The 19,060-nt window shown below is 43.5% G+C and overlaps 1 protein-coding gene across 1 annotated transcript in view; it reads right to left on the minus strand.

Annotated features, from left to right (window-relative positions):
• The window catches only part of ACSBG1 (acyl-CoA synthetase bubblegum family member 1), a 96,322-nt gene extending 83,999 nt beyond the window's left edge, over positions 1 to 12,323 (minus strand). Inside the window, exons 1-4 of the mRNA XM_040343089.1 lie at positions 12,026 to 12,323; positions 11,051 to 11,099; positions 7,379 to 7,479; positions 5,249 to 5,466 (exon numbers count right to left, since the gene is read on the minus strand). Of these exons, the coding sequence (XP_040199023.1) occupies positions 5,249 to 5,466; positions 7,379 to 7,436 (276 nt within the window). The 5' untranslated portion in view covers positions 7,437 to 7,479; positions 11,051 to 11,099; positions 12,026 to 12,323. The remainder of the gene's footprint in view (positions 1 to 5,248; positions 5,467 to 7,378; positions 7,480 to 11,050; positions 11,100 to 12,025) is intronic.
• Positions 12,324 to 19,060: the final 6,737 nt, after the last annotated feature.

The following is a 19,060-nucleotide window of genomic DNA, read 5'->3' on the forward strand; positions in this document are numbered from 1 at the left end:
GTTCACTGCATTGACCAAACGCTCTGTGAACCCCACTTGGAAGGTTAAAGAGAACTATGAATCCATGAGAACTGAACTAGCAACCAGTTTGAAGCAGATTTGGGATAAAATCCTCACCCACATTGATGTGATTTCATGTCCCAGCCATGAGGTACTGCAACTAGAGGGCGCCATAAAGCATCTCTCTGCTTCATACGAACTGTACCAGACTACAAGCAACAAATATAAAACTATTCTGCAAAGCATCAACACTGAGGAGTCCTTAGAGCAACTTAACAATGCCCAGCTTCTTAATGAGGAAAGAGAAAGCTTTATCCAGCGAACTAAAGCAAAGGCAGAAGCAAAATTAATGCTGCCACGGGGCACTGTATCTCACAAATCTGTATCCACCAGACGTTCTAAAGGTTCCTCTAGATCCCGAAGTTCAAGGCACTCAACGCTTAGTGAACAGCTAATGAATGCCCGCGCCGAAGCAGAGGCTATCAAGGTACGGGCCGCATATGCAAAAAAGAGAGCAGAAATGGAAACCGAGGCAGCGCATCAAAAGGCAGTAATGGAAACCGAGGCAGCGCATCAAAAGGCAGTAATGGAAGCCGAGGCAGCGCATCAAAAGGCAGCAATAGAAGCTCAAACGGCACGTCAAAGGGCAGCAATTGAAGCTTTAAAGGAACAGAGCAACTACGAGGCAGCTGCAGCAAAACTAAAGGTTTTGGAACAAGCTATCGGTGCAGATGAAAATGCTAGCGAAAGGGTCAGCGTCAAGGCAGATGTAGAAGATCCTTTTGAACGCACTAAGAACTATGTTCTAAACCACAGCAGTGAACACTCAATTACCTCCACGTTTCACGGCAACGCAAGGACTTCACCACATCATCAGGTAAAAGCTGTTCCAGCCACTTCCTACATGCAAACCCACCCCAGTGCAGCTCCCGACTGTCATGCTGATCCCGCATATGTCACAAAACGGCACACTAATCCGCAAGCAAGTCGCCAGCCTCCTGCTAACAGTACTGTTCCAGACCTTCACCCAACAATTCAGCTGAATGCCCTTGCTGCACCATATCTTCCCACGTCTCTTTGCAACGATACCATAAACAATGCAATCCACAACAATCAACCAGCAACCTCCTATGTAAAGTCAGAGGCAACCGATACAACAGAGGTAGTAAAGTACTTACTTCGACATGAGCTCGCCAAGTCAGGCCTAGTAAACTTCGACGACCATCCTGAAAATTATAGAAGCTGGAAAGCCGCTTTCAAAACTACATTAGGCGGTATCGGTTTTACTGCCGATCGTGAGCTGGATCTGCTGATCGGGTTGCTTGGCCCACAGTCAACAGAACGTGTCAAGAGCCTCAGGTCAGTTTACATCGACAATCCAACTGCAGGTCTCACCGCAGCATGGGAGCGTCTAGAACAGACTTACGGTAGTCCTGAAGCCATAGAGAATGCATTGCTCAAACGATTGGAAAATTTCCCAAGGATATCTGGTAAGGACAATATAGAGTTCCAGAGACTCAGCGACCTTCTTCTCGAAGTCCAGCTTGCCAAAACTGACCCTAAGCTACCTGGCCTCAGTTACCTGGACACTGCTCGAGGAGTTAACCCTATCGTTTGCAAGCTTCCGCATGGCCTACAAGAAAAGTGGATCCAAGTTGGGTCATCATACAAACGGGAAAACAAGGTTTCCTTTCCCCCGTTCTCCTACTTCTGCAATTTCGTCAGGAACATTGCTGACACCAAGAACGATCCTAGTTTTGCATTCAGCGAGTTCAATACTCCCTCAACTAAAGGTGACAACCTACATACTAGCTACAGGAACCGCAGAGGTCCCGTGTCCGTTAGGAAGACAGACATTATTCCCACTCCCGCCCCAAACAAGAGCGGCAAGATCGAAAACCCAAACCGATTATGTCCCATCCACAAGAAGCCTCATCCCCTCAAAAAATGTATCGGTTTCAGAAAGAAGCCCCTACAAGAACGAAAGGAACTCCTAAAGACTTTTGGGGTATGTTATAGATGCTGTGCTTCCACCGATCACTTTGCCAAGGAATGTAAAACTCCTATCAAGTGCATAGAGTGCGGTTCCGAGGACCATGTGCAAGCACTCCATCCCCTTGAGTCCAATCCTTCACAACATGCAGACCTTCCTCCTGGGCAGAACCACAGCGGGAAGAGTACAGATCACGTACCTAATTCCACCATGGTATTTTTTTCGTGCACTGAAGTCTGTGGGGAAGACCACTGTGACAAATCTTGCGCTAAAATATGCCTAGTGAATATTCATCACAAGGATCAGCCAGAAAAGACTTTAAGGGTGTATGCTATCTTAGACGATCAAAGCAATCGATCGCTTGCACGATCCGAACTGTTCGATCTATTTTGCACAAAAGGAGAGGTTCACCCTTACACCTTAGGCACTTGTAGTGGAACTACAGAGGTTTTTGGAAGAAGGGCTCATGGATTTATTGTGTCCTCCCTAGAAAATAACCTACAATTACCCTTACCTACACTTGTAGAGTGTAACCAGATACCAGCCAACAAAGAAGAAATACCTACACCAGAAGTTGCCTTCTACCACCCTCATCTAAGGTCAATAGCCAGTGAAATCCCACCACTTGACAAAGATGCTAAAATCCTTCTTCTGCTGGGAAGAGATATTCTAAGGATCCACAAGGTACACAGGCAGGTCAGCGGACCTCCAGAGGCCCCATTCGCCCAGTACCTGGACTTAGGCTGGGTCATCATAGGCAACGTCTGTATAGGCAAAATGAAAAGGCCTACTAACATTTCTTCATTCAAGACAAATGTATTGCCAAATGGTCGTAATACTCACTTTGAGCCATGCCCACATCACTACTGGGTAAAGGAGAAGGTAACTAGCTGCAAGTTGCAACATTGCAACACAAACCTTTCCCGCACCTACGATGACAGCTTTGGTTCTACAGTTTTCAACGTAAGCAGTGAAGACGACAAGTTGGCTCCTTCGGCAGAAGACAAAGAATTCCTTAAAGTAATGGACAATGAGTTCTTTCAGGAAGATTCCAATAGCTGGGTAGCACCCCTACCCTTTCGCCTCCCGAGAGAGAAGCTACCAAACAATCTACATCAAGCAGTCAAAAGATTCTCCTCCTTAAAGCGTACCTTAAGCAGGAAGCCAGAGATGGAAAGACATTTTGTGGACTTCATACAGAATATCTTTGACAGGGGTCATGCCGAACCCGCACCCCCATTGAAAGAAGGAGAAGAATGCTGGTACCTCCCTTCCTTCGGTGTGTATCACCCACGAAAGCCAGACCAAATCAGAGTTGTCTTTGACTCCAGTGCCCAACATGAAGGCTTCTCACTTAACGACATGCTCCTCACAGGGCCCAACTTGAACAACAACCTCATTGGAGTCCTAATTCGCTTTCGTCAAGAACCTGTAGCGGTGATGGCCGACATTCAACAAATGTTCCACTGCTTCATCGTCAAGGAAGATAACAGGAATTACCTCAGGTCTCTATGGCACAAGGACAACGACATCAACAAAGAGGTAATTGATTACCGAATGAGGGTACATGTCTTTGGGAACAGCCCTTCCCCAGCTGTAGCAATCTATGGACTAAAAAAGACAGCTCAGCTTGGAGAAGCTGAGTATGGATCCGATGCTCGTCAATTTGTTGAAAGGAACTTTTACGTAGATGACGGGCTCAAATCCTTTCCTACTGCTAAAGAAGCAATTAATCTTCTTACCAGAACAAAGGAGATGCTAGCTGTAGCAAACTTGAGACTTCACAAAATTATATCTAACAGCCAAGAGCTAATGAATGCATTTCACCCTGAGGACTATGCTGCCAGTGTGAAAGACCTTGACCTTGGGTCAGACACACCCCCTATGCAGAGAAGTCTAGGTCTGCTGTGGAACATCAAAGTAGACACATTCACCTTCCAGGTGTCAACCTGTGACAAACCCTTCACCAAGAGAGGAGTCTTGTCCGTAGTGAACAGCATCTACGACCCACTGGGATTTATAGCCCCAGTCACCACCCAAGGTAAGATGTTATTAAGACAGCTTACTACTGATAACATAGATTGGGACACTCCGTTACCTATTGAGAAACAACAAAGATGGGAGAAATGGAGAGGTTCTCTGAAGACATTAGAACAGCTCCAAATTCCACGTTGCTATGCCCCAGTCTCCATCTCAGCCTCTGTCCAGAGGGAAATCCATATTTTCTCAGATGCATCAGTTGAAGCTATAGCTGCAGTGGCCTATTTGAAGACCTCAGGAGTTAATGGAGACATACACTGCAACTTTGTTCTAGGCAAGACAAAGCTAACACCAAAACCCGCACATACCATACCCAGACTTGAACTTTGTGCAGCTGTGCTAGCAGTGGAAATAGCTGAAGTCATAATGAGTGACTTAGGCAGGAGTACCGGCTATACCTGCTATGGCGGGGAGAATATCACTATCACTATTGACTGTGCTACTGTTGAAGTCCCACGATTACAAACGATAGACTGCAGGACTCAAGCCATCTGTTTTTTGGACGTCATGTTTCATTGTTCATTTACTGCATACCTTCTTGTGTTTGCGGGTATCTCGTATCTATGGTTTACACACCAGTTTTACCTTTAACGTTTCTTCCCCTACAGGTTCAAGTTGGACTTATCTTTATATATGTAATAGACTTTGAAATCTAAAGATTTCAGGCGGGGAGTGTCATGTTACATGATATTATTTTTATTATGTACTGTCTCTTTAATCCCTATCTAGTTTGACTCTTGTGGCATTCCTTAGTTTGCATGCTGCTCAGTCTCCTCCCCCTCTTTTCTGTATCAGTCATTTTAATGCTGTAATTCATGTGACCTGTATGTTTCTTCTACCTGCATGGAAGAATCGTTCTTTTACCTGTTGTAACTTGCATTCTACGGATCATACGACGAATAAACATCGCCAGATCTTCTTTCATGTGAGTTGTGACTGAGTAAGCTATCTGGAAAGGTGATTTGGGGTGATTTGGCAATGAGCTCCATGTGCTACTGAAAAATACATTCATAGCCTTTGCAGCCGATTCAGAATAATAATTGACAACCGCAAGTGGCAGAACACGGTTCCCGTATATAATACATCATAGATTACTAATCAGTTGTTTATATAAATAACAGTTTTTCTGTACTTTTTAATAATTTAGGAATATCCACCACCAGTTCCTTTTCAGTAAATATGGTTCAGTTGGAAGTGATAAAATAATAACCTCACCTTTAAGAAACCTTTGGCAGCCTGTCGACAGAGTTTATAATACTCCAAAAAGCTTACATGTTCCCAGACACCATTCTTTTTACTTGAAAGGGCATTCAAATCACCGTATTTATCAAGACACTCCATAAATGTCTGATGCACAGTCACTGGAGGCTGTGGACAGGACAGGTCAATTCGCAGCTCAACTGACCCATCAGCAACAGTTGTCCACAATTTCTCTGCAAAGACAAATAACATATTTATTATTATTTTTTATTATTATTATTTATTATTATTATTATTATTATTATTATTATTATTATTATTATTATTATTATTATTATTATTAATAATAATAATAATAATAATAATAATAATTAATATTATATCGGTTTATAAAGATTGTGTAACTTATTTGGCTTTGTACCTATAATACAAAGACTTTACACCCCTTATTTCTGTGTAAAATGGGGGTTATTTACTAAGGGCAAATCCACATTGCACTACAAGTACAAACTACAAGTGCAAAGTGCACTTAAACTTGCACTGAACGTGCACTTGGAAGTGCAGTTGCTGTAGATCCGAGGGGGACATGCTAGGAAAATAAAAAACAGCATTTTAGCTTGCACATGATTGGATAATAAAATCAGCAGAGCTTCCCCTAATTTCAGATCTACCCCTCAGATTTACAGCGACTGCACTTCTAAGTGCACTTTCAGTGCAATTTCCTTGTCAAAGTATTTTATTGAATGAATATGATAATCCAAGTACAATGCTTGTGTTATACATGTTTTAATAAATTATCCAGCTTACAACAGGTTTGAAAAAAAAACTTCATGGTCCACTATAACTTTCAGTGCAATTTCAAGTGTAGTTTACACTTGTAGTGAAAAGTGCATTTGCTTTTCGTAAATAACCCCCAATGTGTAACAATATGTCGACATGGGGACAGCCATGTTTGCTTAGTCCATATGCAAATGCTGCTTTTTAATACAACAATGCTGTATTTCACTTAAGAGGTGTCTTATACTAAGAATAATAATGGGACTAAGCAATGTGGACAAGTGCCGTACCGATTTAGATTAAGTTCACTGTAAGCCTGTGATTACCAGCAGGCATAAGTGGCTGTAAAAGTTTTCTTGGCTAGTTCCCTTATTTCTCTACCACTTCACTTATAGTCTATCAGGGTATATAATATGGCCCGGATTCACATACATCAGCGCATATTTATTCAGGCGTATCATATCTAATATACGCTACGCCGATGTAGCGCAGAGAGGCAAGCACTGGATTCACAAAGCCAGTGCTGCCAAATCTGCGCTGGGTTCCCTCGGCGCAAGTCGTCGTAAGTGGAAGTGGGCGTGAGCCATGCTAATGAGGCGTGACCCCATGCAAATGATGGGCTGAGCTTAAGACAAATACATATAATGAACGGCGCATGTGCCGTCCCGTGGACGCAACCCAGTGCGCATGCTCAGAATCACGTCGAAACTACTTCCTAAGATACGATGGATCACTGCCTACAACGTGAACGTAACCTACACCCATCCCTATTCACTACGTAAACTACGTAAAATACGACGACTGTGTTCCCTGGTCCATATGTTTGCATGAGTTGGGCCTCATATATGGGGAATAACTTTACGCCTGGCGTACGACTTACGTAAACCGCGTATATAATGCGCCGGGCGCATGTACGTTCGTGAATCGACGTATCTCCCTCATTAGCATATGTGAATAGGAAATCAATGGGAGCGCCACTTGCGGTCAGCGTAAATATGCACCCACGATACGCCAGCATAGGAAAGTTACGTCGGTCGGATGAAGCCTATTTTCAGGCGTATCTTGCTTTCAGAAACCGGCGCATAGATACGATGGCGCTAATTTACACGTACGCGGCGTATCTCGAGATACGTCGGCGTAAGTGCTTTGTGAATCCGGGCCTATATCTCCTGCCTTATTCACTGTCTTGTCCAGCTATCTACAACTTCTAGAGGTAAGAATGTTTGTTTCCCACTGTTTAGTATACTAACCTGTCAACAACATGTTGGTTTCTGGTAAAGAAAATTCTTCTAAAATGAGCCAAAAGCACATTAAAAAACATTAAGTGTAATAGAGCTACAATAAAAACTGCCCTGCATTGTTTTTTACCTTTAGATTTAACATTGTGGACTGCGGGTGGTGGTTCAGAAATAGTGGGAATGTCCATGGACTTTAAACTTGGTTTTTAATTTCCACTGTAAAAGCAACTACTGAAAAAGGAAAGAAACAAACACAAAAAAAAAAAAAAAAGTTTTATAACTTTTTTCCACAATTACTTTAAATACTAAAATTTGTTAAATTATGTTCCCCTTTGGGCTTGGTGCAAAAGCAAAATAGAAACAAATAATACAGTAGACACACACCACGGTTATCTATGAAGTTGACAGCAGCAGATGCACAATATTGTTATAGTGATATTTTTTTAGAAGCCAGTTGGCTCAGCTTTATTCAGAACATGCAACATGCTAAGTGTAGCGCAACCCCCATAGGGGCCACTGGTATTCACTGGTTCTTCACTAAAAGTTCAGAGGTTGCCCACCACCGCAAGCACCAGAGGTAGGTAACCTATGAGAGATCTACCTGAACAACATGAAAGAGATTAAAGATCACTGGGTTTCAGTGCCTTTTTAACAAAAAATATATATTAACTAACAATGCCTGACTAAATAGTAAGAAAAACGATATTAAAAAAAATGTCACTGTAAGAATATAAATTTAGCATACCCTAAGTGGACAGTGTCAGTAGGACAGTGGATGATGTGTGAACAGTGTCAGTATGGCAGTGGACAGTATCAGTGGGGCAGAGGTTGGTGTCAGTAGGGCAGAAGATGGTGTTAGTAGAGCAGTGAAAGGTGTCAGTGGGGCAGAGAACGCTATCAGTAGAGCAGTGGTCGGTGTCAGGAGGGCAGAGGATGGTATTAGTAGAGCAGTGGACGGTGTCAGTGGGGCAGTGAACGATATCAGAGCAGTGGTCGGTGTCAGGAGGGCAGAGGATGGTATTAGTAGAGCAGTGGACGGTGTCAGTGGGGCAGTGAACTGTATCAGTAGAGCAGTGGTCGGTGTCAGGAGGGCAGAGGATGGTATTAGTAGAGCAGTGGACGGTGTCAGTGGAGCAGTGAATGGTATCAGTAGAGCAGTGGTCAGTGTAAGGAGGGCAGAGGTTGGTGTCAGGAGGGCAGAGGATGGTGTTAGTAGAACAGTGGATGGTGTCAGTAGGGCAGTGGAAGGTATCAGTAGAGCAGTGGATGGTTTCAGTGGGGCAGTGGGCGGTATTAGTAAAGAAGTGGACAGTGTCAGCAGGGCAGAGGTAGGTGTCAGTAGAACAGTGGATGGTGTCAGCGGGGCAGTGGACGGTGTCAGCAGGGCAGTGGACGGTGTCAGAGGGGCAGTGGACGGTGTCAGAGGGGCAGTGGACGGTGTCAGTGGGGCAGTGGACGGTGTCAGTGGGGCAGTGGACGGTGTCAGTGGGGCAGATGACGGTGTCAGTGGGGCAGATGACGGTGTCAGTGGGGCAGATGACGGTGTCAGTGGGGCAGTGGACGGTATTAGTAGAGAAGTGGACAGTGTCAGCAGGGCAGAGGTAGGTGTCAGTAGAATAGTGGATGGTGTCAGTAGGGCAGTGGACGGTTTCACTAGGGAAGTGGACGGTTTCAGTAGGGCAGTTGACGGTGTCAGTAGTTTTTATTATTTTATTTTTGTATTATGTTTTACAATTGTATTTTTTTATTGTTTTTAACAATTTTATTTTTTATATTTTTTAACAGCCCTGTTGGGGGGCTTTGGTGAAATATCAGGGGTCTAAAAGACCCCTGTTTCACTTTTGACACAGAGAATGTGATTGAGGACACAATCCTCAATCTCCATCTCTGCAGCCTCAGGTGCACAGTCTCCCTGTTCATTCACAAACCAAAGTAGTACTGATCACTCACTGTGTTCATTCAGAAAAAGAAGGGTATGGTAAATGACATATAGCAGGAAGGAAGGGGAAAGTAGACAGGAGGGGCAGCATTTACTGGAACTGATCCTGTGCAGTCCCCCCCCTGCACCCCTGCAGCAGATGAAAGATGGCAGGGGGAGGAGGAGAAATCAGGATAGATTTATTTCTATAAAAACAAGGGGGGAGAGAGAGAGAGAGAGAGAGAGAGAGAAAGAAAGAAAGAAAGAAAGGTGTACCATGTGTAAACGGAATTCAGCTTCCACATTGAAACTACAGTGAAACCTCAGATTGCAAGGAACACGGTTAACAAGTGTTTTGCAATACGAGCACTGTATTTAAAAAAAACCTGACTCAACTTGCAAAACGAGCAGGATTCAAGCCAAAGCGGTGTGCAATGATGCGTTTGGCCAAAGGCGGGGAGGGCACCGGAGAGCCTCGTAAACACTCGGAAAGGGCCGAGGACACCTCGGCTGAACTCGCAAGACCTCGGAAACTGAGTATTTTCGCGATTTTCTGAGCTCCGTTCGGAAATATTCAGAAAATTGTGGAGGTTTTCAGAGCTCAGCCGAGGTGTCCTTGGCCCTTTACGGCCTATATCCTTTACAAGGCTCTCCAGCAAGCCCCCGCCTCTGGCCGCATGCGGTATTGCATGCCATTGAAGTCAATTCGGAACAAATTATTTTCGTTTACATTGAGTTCAATGGGGAAACTCGCTTTGATATGCGAGTACTTTGGATTACGAGCATTCTCCTGGAACGGATTATGCTCGTAATCCAAGGTTCCACTGTACTTATATTCTCTTGCATGCCTATTGATTTTATAGTACAGCATTGTTGTCTGTCTGCAGTACTATTCTCTATGTACATCTCAAGATAGATCTTGTTGAGATCATCCTTTGTAAGCCTCTTGTAGCAGTTCAATTCCAATATGTTCCGTTTACTATAAATTTTGATAATGCAACTACAATACATAAACAAAAAAATGTAACCCATCAAGATTAAAGGGGTTGTAAAGGTACTTTTTTTTTTCCTAAATAGCTTCCTTTACCTTAGTGCAGTCCTCCTTCACTTACCTCATCCTTCAATTTTGCTATTCAATGTCCTTATTCCTTCTGATAAATCCTCACTTCCTGTTCTTCTGTCTGTAACTCCACACCGTAATGTGAGTCTTTCTCCCTGGTGTGGAGTGTCGTGCTCGCCCCCACCCTTGATTACAGGAGATTCAGGACGCTCTCTACATTGCAGATAGAGAAAGGAGCTGTGTGTTAGTGGGCGTCCTTACTCTCCAGTAGTCCAAGGGAGGGGGCGAGCACGACACTCCACACCAGGGAGAAAGCCTTGCATTACTGTGTGGAGTTACAGACAGAAGAACAGGAAGTGAGGATTTCTCAGAAGAAATAAGGACATTTAAAAGCAAAATGGAAGGATGAGGTAAGTGAAGGAGGACTGCACTGAGGTAAAGGAAGCTATTTAGGAAAAAAAATTGTACTTTTACAACCCCTTTAAGATTAATTTTGTTTTTATGTTTTTTCACAAATTGGATTATGTGAAGTAGGGAAAATTGCATAAATCACTTATCTTGCAGGCACTCAAACTATTGATCATGCTTATTGATAAGGGCTATTGATAACCTTAGCCCCAGCTGTCTACAGACACTGCATTCCATGTAAGAATTGACATATATTCCAATGCACAAAAGGTGCACAATAAAACACACACTATAGGGAGTGAGTTGAGCTAACATAGAAAGCAGCCTATGGTCATCATAATATAAGTTGCTATAAGCAACTACCTTAAAAACACCAGTATTGTTGTAATGATCTATCCACCTATAACAGTACTCACAGTTTGCAAATAGATCTTCCAAATGTTCTTCGGTCAACAAATGTTGGATCTGAAATAAAAGATCAGACAACTGATTAAATATCCAGGTCACTTATCAGGCATCTGTGTGTTTTGGCAATTAAAATGAATGTCATGCAAATTCTGCAACAGTGACAGAGGGGCCTGAAAAAATGAGTTTAAACTGTTGAGAAATATTAAATTAGAAAACCAGTAGCAGTTGATTTTATCATAATTCAGAATAGTTAAAGCGGGAGTTCACCCGACATTTATTTTTTAACATTAGATTGACGCTCATTTTGTCAAGGGGAATCGGGTGTTTTTTTTTAAATCGAAGCAGTACTTACCGTTTAGAGATTCTCCGCCGCTTCCGGGTATGGTCTTCGGGACTGGGCGTTCCTATTTGATTGACAGGCTTCCGACGGTAACATACATCGCGTCACGAGTAGCCGAAAGAAGCCGAACATCGGTGCGGCTCTATACGGCGCCTGCGCACCGACGTTTGGCTACTTTCGGAAAATCGTGACGCGATGTATGCGACCGTCGGAAGCCCGACAATCAAATAGGAACGCCCAGTCCTGCAGCCCATACCCGGAAGCGGCGGAGAAGATCTATCTCTAAAACGGTAAGTACTGCTTCGATTTAAAAAAAAAAACACCCGATTCCCCTTGACAAAATGAGCCTCAATCTAATGTTAAAAATTAACTTTTTGGGTGAGCCTCCAATTTAATAGCTAAAGAAGTTATAAGGAAGGTTAGTACTAGGAACAATTACAATATATACGATATATAGCAAACATGGAAGTGTACTCTTAATATTGTTGTCCCTGTTCAGAATTTGCAGTATAACAATACAATGTATATAAATAACTTTCTGAGAAGTATTACTTCCAATAAATTTTCCTTTTAAACTGCATATTGTAATATTACTCACACAAAGCCTCAGCCAAGTTATTTTTGTAGCAAAAGCCATTTTTACCTGTAATAGAATCGGAGGTCTTCACTGTAATGCTTTAGGCTTGTAGATCATTCTTCTGCAGCTACTGATCATTTGTATTTCTTTGAGTTTATGAGCCAGTTTAGTGAAGAACAGGTGTCAGCACCGGGGAAAGTGGCGGATGTGTAAAATACGCTTCAATTCCTTTAGACTTCTTTTTCTCTCCCAGTTTTGGACATGTGAGGAATTTCAATGAGTTGTAAGGCTCTTTTTGATGCAAATCCAACCTTTCTCAGCGAATTGGCCAATCAGTGACATTTCCCAAGTTGTGGAAATCTGTGCCTCTTTGTGAGCGATTGTATGGAAGGATAAAAGAGACACAGTGGAATTAGGATGAGATTTAGTGCGCCGAACAAGCAAAGCTTTGTGTGACTTTGAGGCTTACAGTTTTTCCCAAGTGCCCGTCACTGAATTGCTGCTACAGTTCCAACATATAAATGTACCCATTACTAAAAATGGGGAAAATGCAATAACTTTAGGGGTTGGAATTTATTTTTATGATTTAATTGTTTTTTTGTTTTGTGTATGACAGTTTATCAAATGAGAAAAGGTGTGTGACCTTGTTGGGATAGATGTATCACTCGCCTGTATGTGCTTAAAGAGGAACGGCAGTCTGCTCACATCATTTGTAATAAAAACATCTTTGCCATTTTGAAGCTTCCCTCCAACCACTTTGCATATTATTTTTTATATATACTGTGATTCTGTACTTGCCAATTATACTGCACACATCTCCCTCCACTGAGTCTGGCTGCATCCATTTTAACTGTGGGCAGCTGAAGCTGCTGCCTGTTCACTTCCTGAATTTACACAGACACACACCTCCAACTCTGCAGCTCTCATTTTTCCCTCAGTTTAGGCCGATACGTATTCTTCTACCTATTTTTGGTAAAAAAAAAATCGCAATAATCATTTATCGGTTAGTTTGCGCAAAATTTATAGCGTTTACAAAATAGGGGATAGTTTTATTGCATTTTTATTTTTTTTACTACTAATGGCGGCGATCAGCGATTTTTTTCGTGACTGCGACATTATGGCGGACACTTCGGACAATTTTGACACATTTTTGGGACCATTGTCATTTTCACAGCAAAAAATGCATTTAAATTGCATTGTTTATTGTGAAAATTACAGTTGCAATTTGGGAGTTAAACACAGGGGGCGCTGTAACATTTAGGGTTCACCTAGTGTGTGTTTACAACTGTAGGGGGGTGTGGCTGTAGGACTGACATCATCGATCGAGTCTCCCTAATAAAAGGGATCAATGCGCCGCCACAGTGAAGCACGGGGAAGCCGTGTTTACATACGGCTCTCCCCGTTCTTCAGTTCCGGGGAGCGATCGCGCCGTCGTCCCGGATCGCTCCCCGAGGGAACCCGACCGCCGCATGTACCGTGGGGGGGGGGGGTCCCGATCGGACCCCCGACCCACGTCAAGCAGAGCACGTACAGGTACGTACATGTGCCTGTCCGTGCCATTCTGCTGACGTATATGTACATGAGGAGGTCGGCAAGTGGTTAAGAAACCTTTCCATATTTTGAGATGAAATCTTTTTTCCTCTAAACGTGAAGAGTGCCCCCTTGCAGGCCCGTCGCTACAGGACAGGCAAAACAAACAATTGCTTGGGGCCCCGAGCTGGCCTGGGGCCCCCAACTTCCCCTTCCCAGGCTGTAGCGTGGCCGAGCTCCTCTTCCTTCATCCTGGAGTCCTGTCAGTCCGCGCATGGTACAGGAGATCAGGTACCGCGCATGGTACAGGAGATTCAGTTTCCTGTTCCCGACCGGACTGAAAGGAAGTGAACACTGAGTGCTCACTTCCTTTCAGTCCAGCCAAGAACACAGGAAACGGAATCTCCTGTACCGGACGGTACCCGGCCCAGCCCGGGCACTATCTGATTGGGAACTGGGGACCCATAATGATAGAACACCTGACTGACAGTAGGAAGAGGAGCTCGGCCACGCTACAGTGACAGCCTACAGGGAAGAAGGGGAGGTGAGAATAGAAAAACATAGGGACTAGGGAGGGGGGGAGGAGTAAGAACATGGGTGTAAAAATTAGTGTAGCGCTAACGTAGGCTTTGCGTCCGGGGGGGGTGCTTGGGGGCCCCCCATTTTGCTTGGGGCCTCCAAATTCCTTCAAATGGCCCTGCCCCCTCGTCCTCTGTTATGACCTTAAAGTGAAAAACTCAACACCAAGTTGACTTTATGGACCCCTTATGTATTTGTACATGTTGATCATATCCCCCCTTATTCTCCTCAAGAGAGAATAAATCCAGTTCCTCTAATCTTTCCTCATAGCTGAGCTCCTCCATGCCTCTTATCAGTTTGGTTGCCCTTCTCTGCACTTCCCTGATATCCTTTTTGAGAATTGGGGCCCAAAACTTAACTGCATATTCCAGATGAGGTCTTACTAATGATTTGTACAGGGGCAAAATGATATCTCTGTCTCTGGAGTCGAAACCTCTCCTAATACAAGAAAGGACTTTGCTCTCTTTGGAAACCGCAGCTTGGCATCGCATGCCATTATTAAGCTTATGATCTACCAAAACCCCCAGATCCTTCTCCACTACAGATCCCCCCCAGTTGTACTCCGCCTAGTATGTATGATGCATGCATATTCAGAGCCCCCAAGTGCATAACTCTACATGTATCAACATTAAACCACATTTGCCACACAGTTGCCCAATTAAACAGAGCATTGAGGTCAGCTTGTAAGTTGGAGACATCCTGTAAGGACGTTTTTCCACTGCGGTCTGTCTAGACATATGCAATTCATTTCAGTCCGAATGCAAATTCTGATACATTTTGGGTTATTCGGAGATTCAGATGTATCTAAATCTCTAAATTAAATAGTAAACAATTTAGTTGAAATTTGTTTCGCGTATTTGTTTTTCTAACAAATCCCAAATTTCAGAACGATTCGAGTTTGGATCAGTTGAAAAATGAACGACCAATTTTAATTATGTGTGAAGAATAGCTGGTTGTTAAGGAGCAGGCCCTTTGGGTCTGGTATGGATTCTACACCAAAAAAACAAACAAAGTAACGGCACCAGACCCTTATCCGAGCATATAGCCCGGCATGCCAGGAAAGGGGGGGATGGGCGAGCCGCCCATCCTCAACTATATCATGGAATTCCCCTAGTTTTTCAACACTGCCATGAGAATTTACAATGACTAGCACTTATTCATTTATGTAAAATCCTTACCACAAAAGGTAAAAAAAAACACCTAACATGTAAACCCAACATTTCATATTCCTGATATGTGCCTGCTGTACCATATACTTGTCTGAAAAAGTATTGTGTTCTCTATGTATTGCTTCCTTTGTGTAAAATCCCTGCTGTTCCTGCTAATCCCTCTGTTTTCCTATCAAAAATGTACCACACTAGGTATGAGAGCACATCATGGTCAGTTTTTTGGTAGAAAAATGTACAACGAGTGGAGCGCAGCTTAAAGCGGTTGTCCAGTCTGGGCAATTTTGTTTTAAAGGCAGCAGCTACAAATCATGTAGCTGCTGACTTTTAATATAACAACACTTACCTGTCTAGAGATCCGGCGCCATCCTCACCTGGGCTACTTCTTCAATAGCCTGCAGGTTTCTGGTGGCAGCATCCTAACTGTGGGCAGCTGGCTATGCAGCTTTCCGCTTCACAGCTGGCTGCCCACTGTGCATGTGTAAGCTGCACTGTGCTTTGTAAATGGTCACCTAGTCTTCTGGGACCTGTGATGTGTCCTAGAATACTGCAGGGAAGTGGGGATGTAAGGGGGGGGGAGAGAACTTGGTTCGCCTCATCGCTCCAAGCGGAAGTGAGAGTGGATATCTGTCAAAACCAGATACCCCCCCCCCCCCAAAGAATATTACATGCCAAATATGGAAGAGGTAGGGGAGGAAGACTGTTGCACTGTACACACGAGTGGAATGTGAAAAGTTGGATGGTTTTTCCGACGGAATTCCGCTCAAGCTTGGCTTGCATACACACGGTCACACAAAAGTTTGAGCGTTAAGAACACAGTGACGTGCAACACTATGACGAGGCGAGAAAAAGAAGTTCAATGCTTCCGAGCATGCATCAAATTGTTTCCGAGCATGTGTGTTTTTTTTCCCCGTTGGAATTGCATACAGACGAACTGATTTTCCGATAGAAATTTTTTCCGTCTGAAAAATTGAGAACCTGCTCTCAAACTTTTGCTGGCGGAAATTCTGACAGCAAAAGTCTGATGGAGCATACACACGGTCGGAATTTCCGCTGAAAAGCTCACATCAGACTTTTGCTGGTGGAAATTCCGCTCATGTGTACAGGGCATTAGAGTGGAATGTCCCCTTTTGTATGGAGTTTCCTGAAAAATGCGCCATTACCACTCAAACAGCATTTTTTGTTCAGACAAAATGTAGAAAATATAACTCATAACCCAGCATCTGGATTTTTCCACCAGTATGTAGATGCTTCTTCTGATCATTATGGGGTTTATAATATAGTGCAGCAGTGAACAGTTCGAAACAGACATTTTACTAACATATGTGTGATGAAAAGAAATAAGATCAGGGATCACCAAGTAGTCCAGAACACCAACTAATAGATAGTACTATTTAATTCCCTATCAGTTCATTACCTACTCTGCACACTTTGGCTCTGACTTTGTCTGTTTGCAGATACTGATGTAACCAGGGGTCATATTGACCTGCAAGGCAAATAACTTCTAAATAACATATGCGATTATCTTAGAAACCTGCGTTCATGGTTTTGTCATGACTAAGATGTCATCAGCACCCACATAATTAATGACAGCTATCCTACCCTGGCCGTTTTACCTCAAATAAACTGCAATAACACCATGATACCATTTTGGTGTAAAAATGGCCCCAGCGGCAATTTATTAACCAATAACCAATTATAACAAACGTTCCTTAACCACTTAACGCCCGCCGCACGCCTATTTACGTCCACAGAATGGCACGTACAGGCATATGGGCGTATATATACGTCCCCGCCTTCTAGCGGGTCGGGGGTCCGATCGGGGCCCCCTCCGCTGCGTGCGGATTCCCGTGGGGAGCGATCCCGGACGACGGCGCGGCTATTCGTTTATAGCCGCCCCATCGCGATCGCTCCCCGGAGCTGAAGAACAGGGAGAGCCGTATGTAAACACGGCTTCCCCGTGCTTCACTGTGGCGGCGCATCGATCGAGTGATCCCTTTTATAGGGAGACTCGATCGATGACGTCAGTCCTACAGCCACACCCCCCTACAGTTGTAAACACACACTAGGTGAACCCTAACTCCTACAGCGCCCCCTGTGTTTAACTCCCAAACTGCAACTGTCATTTTCACAATAAAAAATGTAATTTAAATGCATTTTTTGCTGTGAAAATGACAATGGTCCCAAAAATGTGTCAAAATTGTCCGAAGTGTCCGCCATAATGTCGCAGTCACGAAAAAAATCGCTGATCGCCGCCAATAGTAGTATAAAAAAAAAAATTAATAAAAATGCAAAAAAACTATGCCCTATTTTGTAAACGCTATAAATTTTGCGCAAACCAATCGATAAACACTTATTGTGATTTTTTTTACCAAAAATAGGTAGAAGAATACGTATCGGCCTAAACTGAGGATTTTTTTTTATATATATATGTTTTTGGGGGATATTTATTATAGCAAAAAGTAAAAAATATTGCATTTTTTTCAAAATTGTCGCTCTATTTTTGTTTATAGCGCAAAAAATAAAAACCGCAGAGGTGATTAAATACCACCAAAAGAAAGCTCTATTTGTGGGGAAAAAAGGACGCCAATTTTGTTTGGGAGCCACGTCGCACGACCGCGCAATTGTCTGTTAAGGCGACGCAGTGCCGAATCGCAAAACCTGGCCTGGGCATTTAGCAACAAAATGGTCCGGGGCTTAAGTGGTTAAAACAGGAACAAAAGTAATAATACAATCACAATAAACATAAGGTTGCTGATCTTTGGAGGAACCAAGTATCAAGTATACACTTTTGTTTCTGCGTAACTACTTGAGTGGTACCCAGCTACACCACACCGGCTCGGGGGCAACCTCAACTTTCTGCAGGGCCCTTTCAGTTTAACTTACCATTTAACCCACCATAAACTGGAATTCCCCCAGTAGACTCCATACCTTAGACAGGTCCCTAATATGGTAATCACAGCAGATTTTAAAAATGCCTCCAAAGACCCCCAACCGCCAGGCCAACATGACCAATTAAAGAGGAACCGATCCAGTGCAAGGGCAGGTGGGAACATCCTCCACATGTCTTCTTTTGGATTACGGGAATTTACCGGACCTCCGATCTACAAGATTATCATCATGTATTTGAATATAAGAAGGGGTATAGGGGCGCTCACTCTAAAATTACTACTAAATTAAAATATCTTATATGTTCTTCAATACCAAATAAATATGACTTTCTCTACAGTGCAAATAAATACCAAGTGCAGCAATCCAAATGTGAAAAAAAACGATCAGCCCATCCCTTCTTACTGCACGGAGCGAGCCGATGACAGGTGACCTCGGCTCTTCTTTGACGAAAGAAGAGCAGGTGAATACCGGTACACCAGGGAGCTGTATTTTCTATGGTACTGTACCTTATACAGTGCCAAGATGTCTCTCAAAATACCGTAATGACTCCTGACCTGACAGTTGGGGGGGGGGGGGGGGTGACAGGGGGGACACAGAATCTTTGTAAAATTTGTACATTCTGTAAGTAAATAAGCCCTACCCCGAAAGTAAGCCCTAGTGTGTTTTTTGGGGACAAAATTAATATAAGACCCGGTCTTACTTTCGGGGGAAACACGGTAGTTGCATAAATGACATGATCCTCTGGCGTCAATGGCCACTGACTATGAGAAACTACACCACTGGTTGCATACTTGCTCCAACTTGGAGAACTGGAAGATCACTAGGAAGATGAGTGTACTGCTGTTTATCTGCCTCCTGCTGACACACCCCCCTGCAGTCTCCACTCCCAGCTCTCCAAGCCCCTTATGCAGCTGAGAACAGAGGTTGTTATGAC

This window comes from Rana temporaria, chromosome 3 (assembly GCF_905171775.1).
Source record: "Rana temporaria chromosome 3, aRanTem1.1, whole genome shotgun sequence".
Lineage (NCBI taxonomy): Eukaryota > Metazoa > Chordata > Amphibia > Anura > Ranidae > Rana > Rana temporaria.